Source organism: Bos taurus, chromosome 25, assembly GCF_002263795.3.
Source record: "Bos taurus isolate L1 Dominette 01449 registration number 42190680 breed Hereford chromosome 25, ARS-UCD2.0, whole genome shotgun sequence".
NCBI lineage: Eukaryota > Metazoa > Chordata > Mammalia > Artiodactyla > Bovidae > Bos > Bos taurus.
Window position 1 is genome coordinate 17,196,119 of NC_037352.1, and position 17,378 is coordinate 17,213,496.

Below are 17,378 nucleotides of genomic sequence, written 5' to 3' on the forward strand. Positions count from 1 at the left end.
ACCTGGCAAGTCTAGCCTGTAACCCATTGAAAGGTCAAATGTGTTAGGAAACAAAATGTCATTCAGAGTGACCATATATTTCTGCATAGGAGACCAAAGGCCTGAGTGTATTAACTGGAACAAGTGATAGAGAAACTAACTCATACTAGTCTTGGAGAAGGGAGGGTATTTATTGGCTTATGTTGAAACGTCCAGGGGTCATTTCTGGCTTCAGGTACAGCTGGATTCAAGAACTCAACCAATATCTTCAGAACTGTGTCTTTTTCTAGTACTTTTTCTTGGGTTGACTTCATTCTCAAGCTCCACAAGGTGTCCCCAGCTTCTATCAGCTTTGCTGCTAGTAGTCCCAGGAGAAGGAAGGGAATTCTAGCCATACTTTCCAGCAGAAGTCTTGGAATTCATTTCATTGATTTGGCTTGGATCACTCGTCAGTCCCTGAGCCAGTTATGGGCTCTGGAGGAGGGAATATGCAGATAATCCAGAGCTGGGATACCCCAAAGAAGAAAGGTTGATGCTCTTTCCAGGAGAAAAGGGAATAGGAGCTAACTGAGGCAGAAAGAGACATCTAGGATCTCTGGGTTCAGATGATCTGGGGAGGTGGTGTCGGGCGCTCTGCTAGGCGCTGAGGATGTCAGCAAATAGGAAACAAAAATCCAGGCCTTTGTGGGCTGTGCCACAAAGAGGAGATTCACAGAATACATAAGTAAACCTGATTGTATATTAGATGAGGACTGGTGCTATGGAGGGAAAAAAAAACCCAAATCAGAGCAGTGGGTGGCGGTGGGCTGCACTTTTAAATAGGGTGGTTGGAGGAGGCCTCGCTGAGAAGTTGATGTGTGAGCAATTACTTGAAGTACATGAGAGATGAACCACATGCTGGCAACGTGGGGCCAGTTAGGACCAAGGAATAGCCAGTGCAAAGGCCCTGGGGTAGGAGCAGTCCTGGCAGGTTTGGAGAACTGAGGCCAGGGTGCTGCAGGTGGTGTGGAGTGGTAGTGAGTGGGGATGGGGACATGGCCAGAAACCTGATGGGCCATGTAGGCCTTTGAGACAACTTGGGCTTTGACCTGGAGGATGTGAGGAGCCACTGAGGTGTTACGTAGAGTAAGTGGAAGTTCTGGTTTAATTTTTAATATGCTTCCTCTGACTGCTGTGTTGAGACTAGATTGTAGGGCAAGGGCGGGGCAAGGGGCCCAGTTGTGAGTCCAATGCAACATTTCAGGTAAAAAATGAGGGTGGCAGGGACCTGGGGAGGCAGTGGGGATGGAGGGGGGAGTGATCCAGAACACACAGACGCTTTAGGCTCTCAGAATAGACATCAATTACACACCCCTTGGGCCTCAGCTTGTCCTCATGCCCAGCTTGCCTTCAGGGAGCTAGGGTGTGAGTCAGCCAGAGAGGCTGGTGGCTGTGTCTGTTTCTCCTGATGGTTCTGTTCTCATGGTGAATTGACACATTGACCTTCTGGTTTCCCTCTCCAGCCTCCTGCAAGTCTTTTTTGCCTGAGTCAGCATCCCTGGGTGAGACTAGTTCCAAGAGGCTGATGAGCCCGCAAACCTGGCCAGATCCAGACATTAACCCTGTGAGAATTTGGGGCAGTCATTCTGTCAGCCTCTGTGGTGGCAGCCCAGCCCCACACCTCAGCCAGCAGGACTGAGGTATGGTGTAGATGCCTGCTGTCCTTCCTGTATTCTAGGAATTAGCTGGGCTGGCGGTTGAGAATAACAGTGAGAAATCCTCAGCAAATTTGGGCCTGACTGTTTTAGGTTCTTTAGTGATATTCAGTCACACTGTCTTTGTAACAGCTCTATGAGGTAGGGTCTATGATTATCCCAGAGAAGGCAGTGGCACCCCACTCCAGTACTCTTGCCTGGAAAATCCCATGGATGGAAGAGCCTGGTAGGCTGCAGTCCATGGGGCCGTGAAGAGTCAGACACGACTGAAGCGACTTAGCAGCAGCAGCTATAATTATCCTCACTTCACAGATGAGGAGGTTGAGGCACAAGGAAGTAAAGCAGCTCATCCACTTCCCCAGGGTAATGAGTGGCAGAGCTGGGGCTCAAATTGAGTTCTCTCTGAGCAGTCAGAGCACCTGCTTTCTTGCTCTCCAGTTCAGTTCAATCACTCAGTCATGTCCGACTCTTTGCTACCCCATGAATCACAGCACGCCAGGCCTCCCTGTCCATCACCAACTCCCGGAGTCCACCCAAACCCATATCCCTCACTTGGCTTATGGAGGAAATTCTCTCTGTGAAAACTACAAGTGGGTGTAGCTTTGACCCAGCAACTCACCTCTGGGAATTCATCCCAGCAACCCGAGTGACGGACCAGAGGGGACCAGTTAAACAGAAGATGACACGTCTGTGCACTGCAGCTCTAGGAGCCTCTGAGAAGGAGTGAAGCCGTGCTGTGTTCCGGTGTGGAAAGTACCCAGGTTATGTCATTGGGTGAAAAACTCAAGATGCAGAACAGCTGTGAGAGTATGTTCCATTTTGTGTAAGAAAGAAGGGAAAGTTAGAACACTTGCTTGTTGTCACTTGTGTTTGCCTGAAGAAACATTAGGAGGATACTCAAGAAACTAGTAAAAGTGCCTCTCCGCACCCCAGCCCCCCCAAACGAGGGTGGTCCAGGCAGTGAACATCATTCGGTGCCTCCCGTAGCCTTTTTGAATTTGGAACGGTGGGCATGTTTCACCTATTCAAAGGATTCCCAGAGGCAACCTTGTCTGGATCTGTTGTGAATAGCTTTCCTCAGGCCTGCGAGGCAGCCTGCGTGTTCAGGGGCTGGAGGATACTGTGTTAACACTTTGGGGCTAGAAAGCCACTCTCACCTTTTACAAAGGGGGCGGGACTGGCCTTGCTTGAGTGGCAGCTCGGAGTGCTGAGGTCCACTGTGCATGTGTCACTGTTACCCTTGGCTCCACAGGAACACGTGCTGCTGTTGGGGGGCAGGTGGTTTGTGGTGGTGGACGAGGCTGACGGAGCGCAGGAGCATCTAGCTGGGCGGGGATGCGGAACACCGCCCTGGGCGTCTGCAGCGCACAGGTGTGGCGGTGCTTTTGCTGGGACTTCCCTGGAGGCAGTGAGCGCCGAGCTGGGAGCTGGGAGCTGGGCTCTGGCATCTCTCTGCCTGCATTCCTTGCCTCTCCTCCAGGGTGGTGTGAACCTGAGCCTTGATCTCTTCACTTGTGGAATGGGAAGTGGAACTTCCCATTGTGAAGTTCCCACAACTTCACTTGTGAAACGTAGACTTTGCCTCTGGGAACTTCTGGGGAGAATTTTAATTGGGAGAATGTGCAGGAAACACATGATGTCTGTCCCTCTCTAGGAACTGGCAGGGTCAGTGTCAAAGTAAGGTGCTCAGAAAATGTTAACTGTTGTCCCTTGTTGTTACTGATCTCTTGTATTTCAGTGTCCTTGGTTTATAAGAAAGTGAATCAAGAAAGGAAAGGAATCTAGGATCAGGTGTTATTTCTCAAAATAGTTGTCCACTAACTTAACAGTGATGTTGAAGCTGAAACTCCAATACTTTGGCCACCTGATGTGAAGAGTTGACTCATTTGAAAAGACCCTTGATGCTGGGAAGGATTGAGGGCAGGAGGAGAAGGGGACGACAGAGGATAAGATGGTTGGATGGCATCACCGACTCGATGGACATGAGTTTGGGTAAACTCTGGGAGTTGGTGGACAGGGAGGCCTGGCCTGCTGTGGTTCATGGGATCGCAAAGAGCTGGACACGACTGAGCGACTGAACTGGACTGAAGTTAACGAAGGGAAATAAATGTTCACCAATCTCTTTGGGCCAAAAATGGTTTAATAGTTAAAGGCCCCTTAGAATATGAAGATGAAATACAAAAAGTCTTTTTTAAAAAAAAAAGGCCGGTTTTGGAGAGATGGTAAGCTTTTCGTGGAGGAGTAAAGGCATTGGGTTCTCTGAAGTTGGGTCCACACACCTGAGGAGGTGTGAGAAGTCACACAGCGCCCAGCGTGGCCTGCTGTGCTGTGCGCATACAGTCCCAGTGCTTGGAGTTCTGTGCTTATCTCAGGAGGCCTCTCTCCACATCAGGTGTGGCTGCCTTGGAGAGCCTGTGACTGCCGGTAACCAAATGCTTCCTGCCAGGAGGTCAAAGGCAGATAGCTTTGAGAACTGGGGCTCGATCCCTGAGGCTTCCTAGGAACTTCTAAATTGAATCCATGGTTTGGGGCCGTGGTTCTTATCTTCAGTTACATGCCTGGAGAGCTTTAAGAACACTTCCAGTGGCCAAGCTGTGCCCCAGACCATTTACATTAGAACCTCTGAGGACAGATTCCACACGAGCATATTTTCAAGTGCCTCAGGGGCTTCCCTCGTGGCTTAGTGGTAAAGAATCCACCTGCAGTGCAGAAGATCGGGAGACCTGGGTTCTATCCCTGGGTTGGGAAGATCCCCTGGAGAAGGAAATGGCAACCCACTCCAGTATTCTTATCTGAAGAATTCCATGGACAGAGGAGCCTGGTAGGCTGCAGTCCATGGGCTTACAAAGAGTTGGACAACTAAGTGGCTAACACTCTCACTTTCAGCCTATCAGATATGCCTGCTAGTATTGGAGAGTCTCCTGTGGAGACCTCGGAGGAGGTGGCTCACCTTGGGGATGGGTACTGGCCGCTGCAGTCCTGGAAGGTGCCCCTTGGCGTAAGCCCTCTTGGAGGTCGCCATTGACCCCACCATAGAGCCTGTAGATCCCAGGCTCTGCTTGTTTCTTTTTGAAGTATAACTGACCTGTGTTAGTTCCTGTTACATAACACAGTGATTTCAAAATGATCACCACAATAAGTCATTAGTATTTGTCATGATATAAAGATAATACGTAGTTATTGACTATATTCCCCATAACTACATTTCATACCCATGAGTCATTTATCTCTCTCACTGTTTCATTCCTTCCCCTCCTCCCTGGCAACCACGTTTGTTCTTTGTATCTATTACTCTGTTACTTTTTAAATTTCTTTTTAGATTTCACATATAAGTGAAATCATATAAGTGAAAGACAGTATTTGTCTTTCTCTGTCTGACTTACTTTGCCTGGCATAAGTGAAGGATCACTTTTCTGCCTCTTCACAGAAAGTGTTAAGTTCAAAAGAATCATGGCTTAAAAATTTGGTCCACTAGGTGGCAGCATACTCTCACAAGTTGAAGCTCATCCTGGCGCTGTCTCCATCTCTGTCCCTAATTAAGAAATGTTAATTTAGTGTTTGCACCTGAAGGGCATGATGCTGACACCATATGTCCTTTTCTCCCCAGGGAAGCTGGTGTACGAGCGCATCTTTTCCATGTGTGTGGATAACCGCAGTGTCTTACCAGGTAACGTCATAGCTGTTCCAGCGGGTTTCATTCTGCCCTGAAGTCAGGGTTAGAAGGTTTATATCAAGTTAGGATTTATTGAGACCTGAAATTTTTTGTGTGTTGAAAGTTAAAGAAACACTCTTACTGATCATCTCAGTCTTTGAAAAGCAGATTTTTCCAACAGCCAGCTAGGGATTTGAGCAAGTAATTTGAATCTGCAAGAATGAAAAGGTCCTATGATTAGATTCAACTGAACTTTTATACCAACTTAAATTTCTCTGGTGCTTGACATTTTAATATTTTTCCTGTATATCTTTCCTAAGAAGCAAATTGCTTTATAGAGCTAATTTTATATTAAAGAACAATATCAAATAAATCAATAATAACAGATGCTTTGCATCTACAGTATATGCCCAAGTGATGTTTGCATTAAATTTATTGCTGCTCAATTTGAACTCTCAGGAGGTTATAATGGGACAATGAGATCACAAATTTATTTTGTCACATAAATGAAAGATGACAGTGAGGCTAATATGGAACTCGCAGCAACAGCATCCATTCTCTCTTACTCCTCCTTCTGAGTTCCTAGCACTGCTGGGAGGAAGTGCGCTCATCTGTTCAAGTTAGAACAACAGGCTGTCTTCACTTTCATCCCACCTCCTCCTGCTCCTGCTTCCCTGGAGGATGAAGAGATGGCATCGGACAGACCTGTAATTTGACTTTTCTTTTTGTCTGTTCATCTGTCTTGTCTTGTCTTTCGGGTTTTCTTTTTTTGTCTTTCTCTCTCTGTGTCTCTTTCTCTTTTGCTGTTTCTTTCATTGTCTCTTTTTTCTCTCTTCTCTTTCTGTTTCTGTCTTTTCCTTCCTTCCATCATCTGTATTGTTAAAACTAGTTAATATGCACATTTCTCAGAAAGCAAGACAGAACTCTACAGACCTTTAGGGCTAGAAAAGCTCTTTGGAATCACTGCATCTCATTTTAGGGGGGCCCACCCAGTGGGAAAGAGCCAGGAACTTGGCACAGTCCTGCCACCAGCAAGTGAGAGCCTGGCTCTAAGTGCTGGACCTGCACCATCCATTATGCTGGCCACTTGGTCCCATGAGGCTCTTGTGCACTAGAGATTGGCCAGTCCAAACTGAGATATGCTGTGAGTAAAAAAAAAAAAAAAATGTTGGATTTCAGAGGCTTAATGCAAATAAGAGACCATGAAATATCTCACTGATTTTTAAGTTTACATGTTTACATATAGAAATGATATTTAGATGAATTAGATTAAATGAAGTATATTTTAAAATTACACGTTTTTGTTTTAGCTCTTTGAATGGGGCTCACATGGTATTTCCATTGAATAGCACTGTACTCCACCCTCCCCTCCACCACATTCCCACCTGCAGTGGTTTTTAACAGCTCCTCACACATTCTACGGAGAAGGCAATGGCACCCCACTTCAGTACTCTTGCCTGGAAAATCCCATGGACGGAGGAGCCTGGTAGGCTGCAGTCCATGGGGTCGCTAAGAGTTGGACACAACTAGGCGACTTCACTTTCACTTTTCACTTTCATGCATTGGAGAAGGAAATGGCAACCCACTCCAGTGTTCTTGCCTGGAGAATCCCAGGGACGGGGGAGCCTGGTGGGCTGCCGTCTATGGGGTCGCACAGAGTCGGACACGACTGAAGCGACTTAGCAGCAGCAGCACACATTCTAGGCTTCTCAGGACTGGGAGGCAGGGGCCAGCCTGATGGAAAGGCCTTCTCTGTCAGCTTAAGGATTTGGCAAATTTGGTGCATTTATTTTACACTTGCCAGTGTTTCTTCCACGTGCTATATCAGCAGCGGTAAACTCTCAGCCCGCAGGCAGAATTAAACCCAGTTAGGTGTTTTCTTTGGCTACCAGAGTATTTTTTAAAATGCTATTTGGTATAGTTTCTACTTCCTCCTATTGTTGTATACCTAACTATTGTTTATATCACCTGCCTGGCCCCTAGGGGCATTTATGTTCATACCTCCTGCAATAATTTTCCTTCCTGTCAGTTTTCACTAACTATACCAACAACATTTTAGGGCTAGTTAAGGAAAAACTGGGCTTCCCAGGTGGCTCTAGTGGTAAAAAACCTGCCTGCCCATACAAGGGACGTAAGAGATGCAGGTTCGAGCCCTGGGTTGGGAAGATCCTCTGGAGGAGGGCATGGCAACCCACGCCAGTATTCTTGCCTGGAAAGTCTCATGGACAGAGGGCCTGGTGGGTCCATAGGGTTCCAAAGAGTCCAGTACAACTAAAGCAACTTAGTATGAATGAATGCAAGGAAAAATTACTAATAGCTTTCTCCCTACTTGAACTATAAAACTATAAGTTCAAAATAAAAGGCTATTTTCATATTCACTTTTAGTGCTTGTCTAAATGTGCTAATTAGCATGTTTATTACTAAATTCTTGCTTTCCCAAATACTTGCTGTTTTTTAACCTTGAATTAGGCTTTTGTTTTCTTGAAAAGAATTTCATTTCTCCCCTTTCAGTTAAAATCTTTATCTGCATGTATCTTCTGTTTCCTAGAACCTGAAAAGGAGAGGGGCAAACTTTTCTCAAAAATGTATTTAATCTTGGGGATGACTCTTAACAATATTTATAAAGAAAACTTACGAAATCTACTTTGCAGAATTCTGCCTAAAGAAATTATGTGTAGAGAGAAGTCTGGTGGCATGTGTGCTGATTCTTTCCATTTGAATCAAGTTCAGACTGTGATCTTAGTATTTGAGCCCTTTACCTTCAGGAGCTTTAACTGAAGCATAGCTCTTACCGGTTTGGAAAGATACTGATGTCCTTTGGGTTCACAGAAAGTACATGTTGCTAGATATGGTAATTTTCCCCCAACATTTCTTCATCCAGCATATGAGGGAAGAGAGCTTGTACTCTAAGTGGTAAAACAATTTCATTTCCATCTTGGGATGAGTGACTTGGGTTTCTTGTGTTGTGGTTCTCCTCATTAGCCATGGGCATTCCTGTCTTTGGCTTTCCCTGTGGCTGATATAGCCGCCTCTGGATAAGCAGTGTCCTTAGCTGACCTGGCCTTTCAGGTCATCATATTAAGATGACGTGGCACCCCTATGAGCCCTGTTACGTAAAAAGATGTCTCACTGCCATGGTCGAGACTTGACAAATGGAAGAGAACCAGACTCACTGGTCTCCTCCCTTCTCTTAAAATATCCACAGAAGTTCAGGGTTGAAAAAAGGAGCCCATAAAGGAAAAATAAGTGGGAACTGGAAGAAAATGTCTCAGCTCTTCTTTACATTGAAGCTTCTTCTGAATTAATTTCCAGATTCTAAATTCATTTTCCATGTAGCAGCCCAGGCGCTGAAGTGTAATTGATGTCATGTCATTCCTTTGCTCAGAGCTCTTCAGGCAGCTTCCGTCACACTTAGAAGAACGCCCAGACTCCTCGCCAAGGCTGCAGCCCCTCCTAACCTGGCTACTTCTCCCTTTCCTCTCGCATCTCTTTGGCTCACTTTCTTGTTCTTTGACCAGACCCACTGGAATGTAAGCTTCATGAGGGCAGGGTCTCTCTTATGTGCTGTGCTCTCTTATCTTCTAATTGGTTCCTGAGACGTTCGTCGTGAGCAGACGAAGTAATGAAATGTACTGTTGAGCTTGCTATAACATTTTTTTCTTCCCATTTCATTTATTTACTTTTTTCTGTAAGATTTTAAAGTCCTGTATGACATAATCCTTTTCCTAAATGATCTCTTGAACTGGAAGGAAAATATAAAGCCTTTGTATTGCATATGTGGATTATTGCATAGCTGGCTGTTGGTGTGTACACGCAGAACAACTTGCCTTGGTGTGATGTCCCACTTTCCCTGGCAGCCAGATTCCGTGTCATCCCACCCTTTGTTGCACCTCCGTTCCCTCAGCTGGAAAGCAAAAGTTTTCAGTAGATGACCTCAGAGACTTATTTTTGCTTTTGGATCTCAAGTCACATGATTCAGTCACATTAAGGGAAATTAACCTCACCCCTCCTCTGTTTTCCAAAAGGCAAGACTGACAAATGAATTTAAGAATAGCCCTTATCTTTTCCTATCTAGATCTCTTGGAACTTGAAAAAAAGTTACTTTTAAGTACATGGATTCAGGCCAGGAGAGGAAAAATGGTAATTTCCCTTCTCTTAGAAAATGGCAAGTGAATAGTTCTCCAATGAATGAAGCATGCCAGAACATCCAAAAATAGATAAATACTTGAGATTGCAGTTCTGAAATATCTGCAGTTGTGATTACTGACTGTTCTCTGCTAGTGAAGTACCTAGAATTTTATTTTTTGCTGATTCCGTAGATATTTTAATCACTTTAATGGTGTACCACCAAGTAGCAGAAAGTAGAACCAGGGATGAAAAATGACTCACTGAGCAACATGATGAGGGCAACAGGCTAACATTCGTTTCTTATGTTCTATAGTAATCAGTTTCTCCCTTTTTGGTTGAATCATAAAAGTGTAAAGCACACCGAGGGGTGGGATCAGGCTCCAGTTTGTGCAGAAATCATTTAAATGTGAGAGTTCAAGAGTAGCCTTCTTGGTGTTGAATAGTTTTTTTGTTTGTTTTCATTTTTCCGTATTCTTATCCATTTCTTACTAAGACGTATGTCATTGATTGGGCTTGGTCATCAGTTCCAGAAAACACAAAATCACAGTAAAGAGAATCACAGCTGGCAGGCAGCCTGTGGTGCCAGCCGTCTTGATTTCTCTTGCTCTTGTGGTTCAAGATGGTTATGGAGGTTCCGGCCTTTGTATCTGCATTCTTGCCAGCGGGAAGGAAGAAGAAATGAAGATCACGCCCCTTCCCTTGGAGCTGATTCCTTGCGCTCCTGTGTATGTCCTGGGACCTGAACTTGGTCACATGGCCACACTGAGCTGCAAGGATGGCTGTTTGCCCAGCAGAAAATGAGAGTCTTATTATTAAAGAAGAAGAGAGCAGATAGTAGGGGAAAGTAGCATTTTTGTCACAAGGTGACTCAAGTCTTCAAGTGGTATGGCAGCCTAACTCTGATTTCTCACCTCAGGGTCTTGACTTACCATACACGTCAGGTCCATGTGATGGACCATCGCATTTCATGTTACAGTTGCAGATTCCTCAAGCATCTGGAATTCTCAGCAGTATCTCTGTAGTTACTGGTGGGTACACCAAGAGCCTCTGGATTAAATTAAGGGCAGTGGCTAAGAATATAGGCTGTGGAGCCAGACTGCCTGAGTTGAATTCTAGCTCTTACGTCTACTTGCAGCGTGCCCTGGGCAAGTCCCTAAACTTGGCAGTGCCTCACTCTCTGTGTCTGTGAAAGAGGACCGTATGAGTACATGACTTGGAGGGCTTTTGTGGGGACCGAGTGAGCTGATGTCTGTAAAGCGCTCTGAGTGGCGCCTGGCCCTTAGAAAGCCTCTGTGTGTCCGCTCTCATCGTCACTGGTTGTTTCCTAATAATGATATTTGCAAGGAAAGCCATGGAAGGACTGGGCGCCCCACCCTTCTGCTGCACTGTAACTGTTTTTTGTCCCAGGACTCAGAGCAGCTGTAACAGATCCCAAGAATTAGGAAGGCTGATGGGTATTATTTTTGTTTTACAGATCACTTCTCTCCAGAGAATGTAAATGACACAGCCAAAGAAACATGCTTAAATTGGTTTTTCAAGATTGCTTCCATCAGGGAACTCATTCCAAGATTGTATCCTTTTTTTCTGTCTGATGATTTTAAAGATAGGCTGCAAGAGTTGCACTGTTAATAGAGGCGGTGTGAGGGGCTGCCCTGAGATTCCTGTTGAAAATGGGATCCTGTCAGGGTTGCTCTCCTGGAAGCACAGCACCAGCCACAATGTCCAAGAAGCCCTTGGATCTGGCTCTCTCCAGTTCTCTGGAGAGAGAGACTTTGACTGTGGTGCTGTGTACCAGGCTTTTGTTTCCCTGAAGAACATTCCCACATTAATTTTCTTAATTAAAATGCTTTGGGGTTTTTTTTGTGTATGTTTTCTCTGGTCCCAAGACCTTGAAAAAAGCAGGGTCCAGCTTCTCTGCACAAACACCAGTGTTGAAGAACAGACAGTCCAGCTTATACACAAAAGGAATCTTAGTTCTCTAAGTTTCATCCTTTCCCCATAAAGCTTCAGTTGGAAGTGCTCAAAACCCAGTTTAAATTTCAGCACATAAACATAAATCAGCGTATAACGTTTTCCAAATTTTATTTTAAATAAGAATAAAATCTTGAAAACCAAATGTAGAACCCACAAGCCACTCACTGATTGAATTCTTTGGATTGTCAAGAGCTGTCGTGGCCCCTCTCCTGAAGACACACCTAGCTCTCTGCGTGAACAGTTAGGCTTTTCCCCGTGGGGAACAGGCAGTCTGGAAAATGTCTTCCTTAACGGAATGTTTCTGTAGCTACGTGGAAGCTTCCATCCTGAAGTGTAACAAGTTCCTCTCCAAAACGTAAGGCTCTTCTTAAATGTCCAGAGCCATACATTTCCAAAAAATTTCTCTCTCGCACACGCCCTTGTGAATGGCGCTGCAGTAGCAGCTATCATTCTTTGACTGCTTAGTGTGTAGCAGATCTGGTGCTAAGCACCTTCCGTCCATTTTCTCATTTAATCCAAATGAAAACTTAATGAAGTAGATATCACTTTTTAATCTCCGTTTTACGGAGAAGAAAACTCAAGCTGGGAGAGGTTGGTTGATTAGTTCATGGAAGATCAACTGGATTTGACATCCTAGCTCTGCTGTTACTGGCTGTGTGGTCCAGAGAAACTTATTTAGCATCTCTGACCCCCAGTCTCCTCCGTGTGCAAGCCCTGTGAAGGGGTCTGTGAGCGTTCATTGAGCTGTACACACCAGACTGGGAGCGGCACCCACGAGCCCTCATTCAGTGTCTTTGTGGCTGCTGTCCAAGATGATGAAGAGGTCAGAGATGTCAGAAGGCAAAGCCCTTACCCCTGAGCCCCCTGCTACTCTGGGTCACCTCGGACGTTGTTTTGAGAGTAGTTTTGCGGAGCCAGGAGAAACCAGATCCGCTTTCTGAGTGGCGTTGGAAACCATCTAGATAACTCCTCAGAGCCACGGGCTGACTTGTGCTCTGAGTTGGATTTAAAATGTGTACCAAGTGTGTTTGATCGAGGTCTGGTGATGCCTGGGGGAGTTTTCGTTCACCAGCTGGGGGAGAATAAGGCTTGGGACAGAGGGAAGTCCCATGTGGCTGGAAGAATAAGGAAGTCACAGTTCACTTTGAGGGGGATGCTGGGGTCAGGCGTTAAGAATGGGTGGAGCACGGGGCAGTAAATCCATGCCAAAGGGATATAGATAACAGCCGAAATATTGAGAAGGGTGAGGAGTGACCTAGTGACCTGTCAATGGACGATAACTGGGGATGGGACAAAAATAGTTAAATTAGTAAAAGTGACCTCAAACAGGAAAAAAGTAAAGATTAGACTCCAGCACTGAAAAGATGGTAGAGATGAAAGAAACCATTCAAAAAAATGAATAATGGCAAGAGAGAAAGACTTGGTACATGGCCTTAGAAAACATCAACTTTGACCTTGGTTTGTTTCTGAAACCTGATTTTGCCCCCCTACCTTTAGGAAGTCGAAACGTAGACTTTTGGGTGTAAATGCTGCTGTCTTTTCATCTCTCGCAGGGGGATTTCAGAGTGTCTGCCGCGGCTGACGTGCATGGTCCGGGGCATCGGGGACCCACTGGTGTCAGTGTATGCCAGGGCCTACCTATGCAGGGTGAGACCACCACATCCTGCCTCCTCCAGCGTTTGTGCTTCTCCCTCCCCGCCACCTCATGAGTCACTGGACGAAGGACTTCATTAGCTGCTAATTTTAGAGCACAGCTTGTCCACAGAAAGCAGGGCTGTAGGATTTCTGTTTAAAATTAATTTCTAAGTAGACCCACTTACCCGTAACTCTAATTAGGGTCATCATCTCACAAATGAACTGGGTTTCAGAACTAATTGTTTCTCTCTTCTTGCTGGGAAGGAGGCTCCCAAGGCCTTTCGGGTGATAGGTTAACTTCTCATTGACTCAAAATGTGCTTTCCCTTTGTCTTTGAATTTGATTCTTTTATCAGATTTGTGGTCTCTGTGTTAAAGAGCTGGCTCAGAGTGCGAGTTGGTGAGGGCTGTCTGGCAGGGAGAGGCACTCCTGGTGATGGCAGGCATCAGGGTCTGTGTTGCCTGGCCTTGGAGGGCTGCTCTGATGGGTTCAGATTGTGGATCACTCAGCCTTTTTCTCCTCAAAGCACCGTGAAGCTCCTGCTTAAAACTGCTACTACTACTACTATTACTAAGTCACTTCAGTTGTGTCCGACTCTGTGCGACCCCATAGACGGCAGCTCACCAGGCTCCTCCGTCCCTGGGATTCTCCAGGCAAGAACACTGGAGTTGCCATTTCCTTCTCCAATGCATGAAAGTGAAAAGTGAAAGTGAAGTCACTCAGTTGTGTCTGACTCAGCAACCCCATGGACTGCAGCCTACCAGGCTCCTACATCCATGGGATTTTCCAGGCAAGAGTACTGGAGTGGGGTGCCATTGCCTTCTCCACTTAAAACTACTAAGTTTTCATTTATGAAAAATGCACCCTGTGGAGACTTTACAGTCATTTTTCTTCAACTCACCTGGGGCCATTGCCTCTGTCAGCTTTCATGGGAGTCCCCCTTACTGGTTCCTTGGGCATCGTTTACCTTCAGAGGGGTTATTTCCCCTATTCTGTAGGGTCCTGGACCTGTAGGGTCCAGACTTCTTGAAGACAAAGCTACTCTTAGAGACATATCTCTCCCCTACTGTGAAAGTGAAAGTCGTTCAGTCATGTCCGACTCTTTGCGACCCCATGGACTATATAGTCCATGGAGTTCTCCAGGCCACAATACTGGAGTGGGTAGCCATTCCCTTCTCCAGGGGATCTTCCCAATCCAGGGATCAAACCTAGGTCTCCCACATTGCGGGTGAATTCTTTATCAGCTGAGCCACTAGGGAAGCCCAAGAATGCTGGAGTGGGTAGCCTATCCCTTCTCCAGGGGATCTTCCTGACGCAGAAATCGAACCAGGGTCTCCTGCATCGCTGGTGGGTTCTTTACCAGCTGAGCTACTAGTGATCATCAGTACTATGAAATTAGAAGGTGAGGACTGCAGCCTTTGATCAGCTTCTTTTACCTGACATCTAGCATATGATAGAAGCCCTGTGGTCTCCAGCATCTCAAAGAAATCAAAATCATTTCCCTCAGAGTGAGAAGCAGACATCCTTAGGAAGAACACTTTTTATAGGTCTATTCCCTAATAAAGGAGAAAAGAAAAAAAAAAGAAAAAGCTTTCCAATTAAGGGCACCTGCTCCCTTGTAGTAACTGAGGCCAAAATATTTATGCATTGCCATCTGCTTGAAACTGGCATAGATTTTTCATAGAAGAATATCAGATATATTTCCTCCAGCTTCAACTCTGTAGTATCATGAAGTTTGAATGCTCCTCCCTTGTCAAAGTTTGCTAAGGGCCTAAGCTTCAACTCCAGTATCACGAAGTTTGAATGCTCCTCCCTTGTCAAAGTTTGCTGAGGGCCTTTGTGTGCAAAATTGGACTGGATCCTGTGGGGTGGGGTGGGGAGGATGTAAAGATAGCCTTGTTTGTGTATTTGTGCTCAATGGCAACCTACTCCAGTACTCTTGCCTGGAAAATCCCATGGATGGAGGAGCCTGGTAGGCTGCAGTCCATGGGGTCGCTAAGGGTCGGGCACGTCTGAGCGACTTCACTTTCACGCATTGGAGAAGGAAATGGCAACCCACTCCAGTGTTCTTGCCTGGAGAATCCCAGGGACAGGGGAGCCTGGTGGTCTATGGGGTCGCACAGAGTCGGACACGACTGAAGCGACTTAGCAGCAGCAGCCTTTCCTCTTATAGCATTCTTTGAACTTACCTTCACATCAGTAATAAAGACCCAGAATCTTAGTGTGTCTAATGACACACAATTATTATATAGAAATCAGAAAGTGAGGGGAAAATTCATTCCCTGCAAACCTCCTCAGTTTTAAAGTTTGAAGGAAGGTACACAAGCTGGTGAAAGATGATATTTGTTGCGTATAAAGTGCCTCACCTGTTGGCTCAAATGGTAAAGAAGCAGCCTGCAATGCAGGAGAAATTGGGTTTGATCCCTGAGTTGAGATGATTCCTGGGAGAAGGGAATGGCAACCCACTCCAGTATTCTTGCCTGGAGAATCCCATGGACAGAAGAGCCCGGCAGGCTACAGTCCATGGGATCGCAAAAGAGTTGGACAGGGCTGAGTTACTAACGCTTTCGTTCACTTTCACATTCAAAGTACCTTTGCATGGCAGATGCAGCTCTATAGCTCAGTGGCAATGAGGAGAGATTATAGACATACCCCAGGAAAGCTGGGTGAGATGTCCTGTATCTGAAATCAATTGTGCCAATTCAGGCAGAGCACCCTTTCCTCTGGTTGGGTAGTTACTGAAAATCTTTTGATATAAAAAGAATAAGAGACAGTGTGCATTAGTAAGGACTCTTTCAATTCCAAATGGCAAAACCCCAGTTCATAGTACTCTGAAACAAAGGTGGAGATTTGTTGGCGCTCGCATCTGAGGAGCCTGGGGTAGTCCCGGCATGGCAGACGCAGGGACCCTGAGCTGTGTCGGGAGCTGTCTCCTTCCTTGTGGCTCAGCTCTGCTCTCCTCTGGGTGACTTAAGTCTGCAGCTTTCTCTTTCCATATGGTGGAAAGTCTTCCAGCCTCTCAACTTAGGAACCTCAGTGACAAGATTATCTTTTCGCCAGTGGTTCTAGCCAGTTTCTGGGCAGAATCTCATGGAACCACCTTGGGTCCTTAGTCCGTACATATGCCAGTTGCCTGCTGACTGAGCCTGGGTCATGCACCCACCCTGGCAACCCAGGGTTGGCTGGGTCCAGCTGCCGCAAACCTCTTTATCTGAGAGGTAGGTTTGAGTCCCCAAAGAGAAATCCACTTTGCTGATTCCAGAGACAGAGAGAATGAGTGCCAGGGAGGCAGAAACAACAGATGGGTATCGTGAGTAACTACCCTTGCTACTCTAGGTAGAAATTTTTTCGACCTGAGCAGATTTCCAAGCTGCTCATTTGGTTTTATGGAAAGAGATAAACAAAACACAAAGGCAGTGAGTAGGCAGGGCGTGGGGGGTGCTCAGAGCTGTTTATTAAGGGAAAGTATGATTAACTCCTCTTCTAAGTCACAGCCCCTTCAATTCATCTCCACTGCTCGTCCACTGGGCCTTTCTTTGCTGTCGCCTAACAGGTAATTATTGCTTTTTCTACGGAATGATTAGTAGAAGGAAACAATAGAATCAGAACACAGTAAAAAATGGATCTGACAGTTGTTGTTAATATTTTTTTAAATCCCTGTACTTGTCCTTGGAAGCATCTCCAACAGCTCTAGAGAGCTGCCCCTGGAATTTACCGCCCCAGTGGATCTTGCATAATTTCCCTCAGAGGAATTCCTTACAGACATCTAAAAACCACCATTATCGTTAATCTTCATGACTTCTGGGTAGCTGTGGGGGGAGGTGAGTGGTGGATATCTGTCTTCCTTGGAAGAAACCAGGTCCCAGAAAGCAACTCCTCTTACAAAGTTGTTTCTGTGCTAAAGCAGCTGTGTGGAATTGAGGTGCATTTGAGGAACTCAGTTTAAGGAACCTTATGATGCTTTGTTTTAAATCCATGTAGTCCCTGCCATATTTGTGACCTGTACTCTTCCATCCGACTCTGGAGCCCTGGCCACCTACTCTGTGATTAGCAAATTGTTTTCTAATAAATATTCTGAAAATATTACATATCTTTTTAAAACAATGAGTGAAGGAGTCGATGGATTATAGTTTTGTTAGGCTTCATGCTTGTGTAATAAAAAATTTGCTTAAAATACATCAAAATTTATGTCTGCTTCCCTGACTGCCCAGCAAAGAATGAATCCGTATATTTTAACAATGCCACAGTGAAGTCTCAGCTGACTCTCTTACATACCAGAATCTTTTTGCTTCATTTAATAAGTACAGCAATGTGTG

The 17,378-nt window shown here is 45.6% G+C and overlaps 1 protein-coding gene across 5 annotated transcripts in view; it reads left to right on the forward strand.

Moving 5' to 3' along the window:
- The window catches only part of VPS35L (VPS35 endosomal protein sorting factor like), a 138,056-nt gene that overhangs the window by 37,063 nt on the left and 83,615 nt on the right, over nucleotides 1-17,378 (forward strand). For all 5 annotated transcript variants that reach the window (XR_003032540.2, XM_005224756.5, XM_059881382.1 and 2 more), the window contains 4 exons: nucleotides 5,281-5,340; nucleotides 10,928-11,024; nucleotides 11,735-11,782; nucleotides 12,981-13,074. Coding sequence is in view for 4 of the 5 variants with exons in the window: in XM_005224756.5 (XP_005224813.1) it covers nucleotides 5,281-5,340; nucleotides 10,928-11,024; nucleotides 11,735-11,782; nucleotides 12,981-13,074 (299 nt within the window). In the remaining variant the exon portion in view is untranslated. The remainder of the gene's footprint in view (nucleotides 1-5,280; nucleotides 5,341-10,927; nucleotides 11,025-11,734; nucleotides 11,783-12,980; nucleotides 13,075-17,378) is intronic.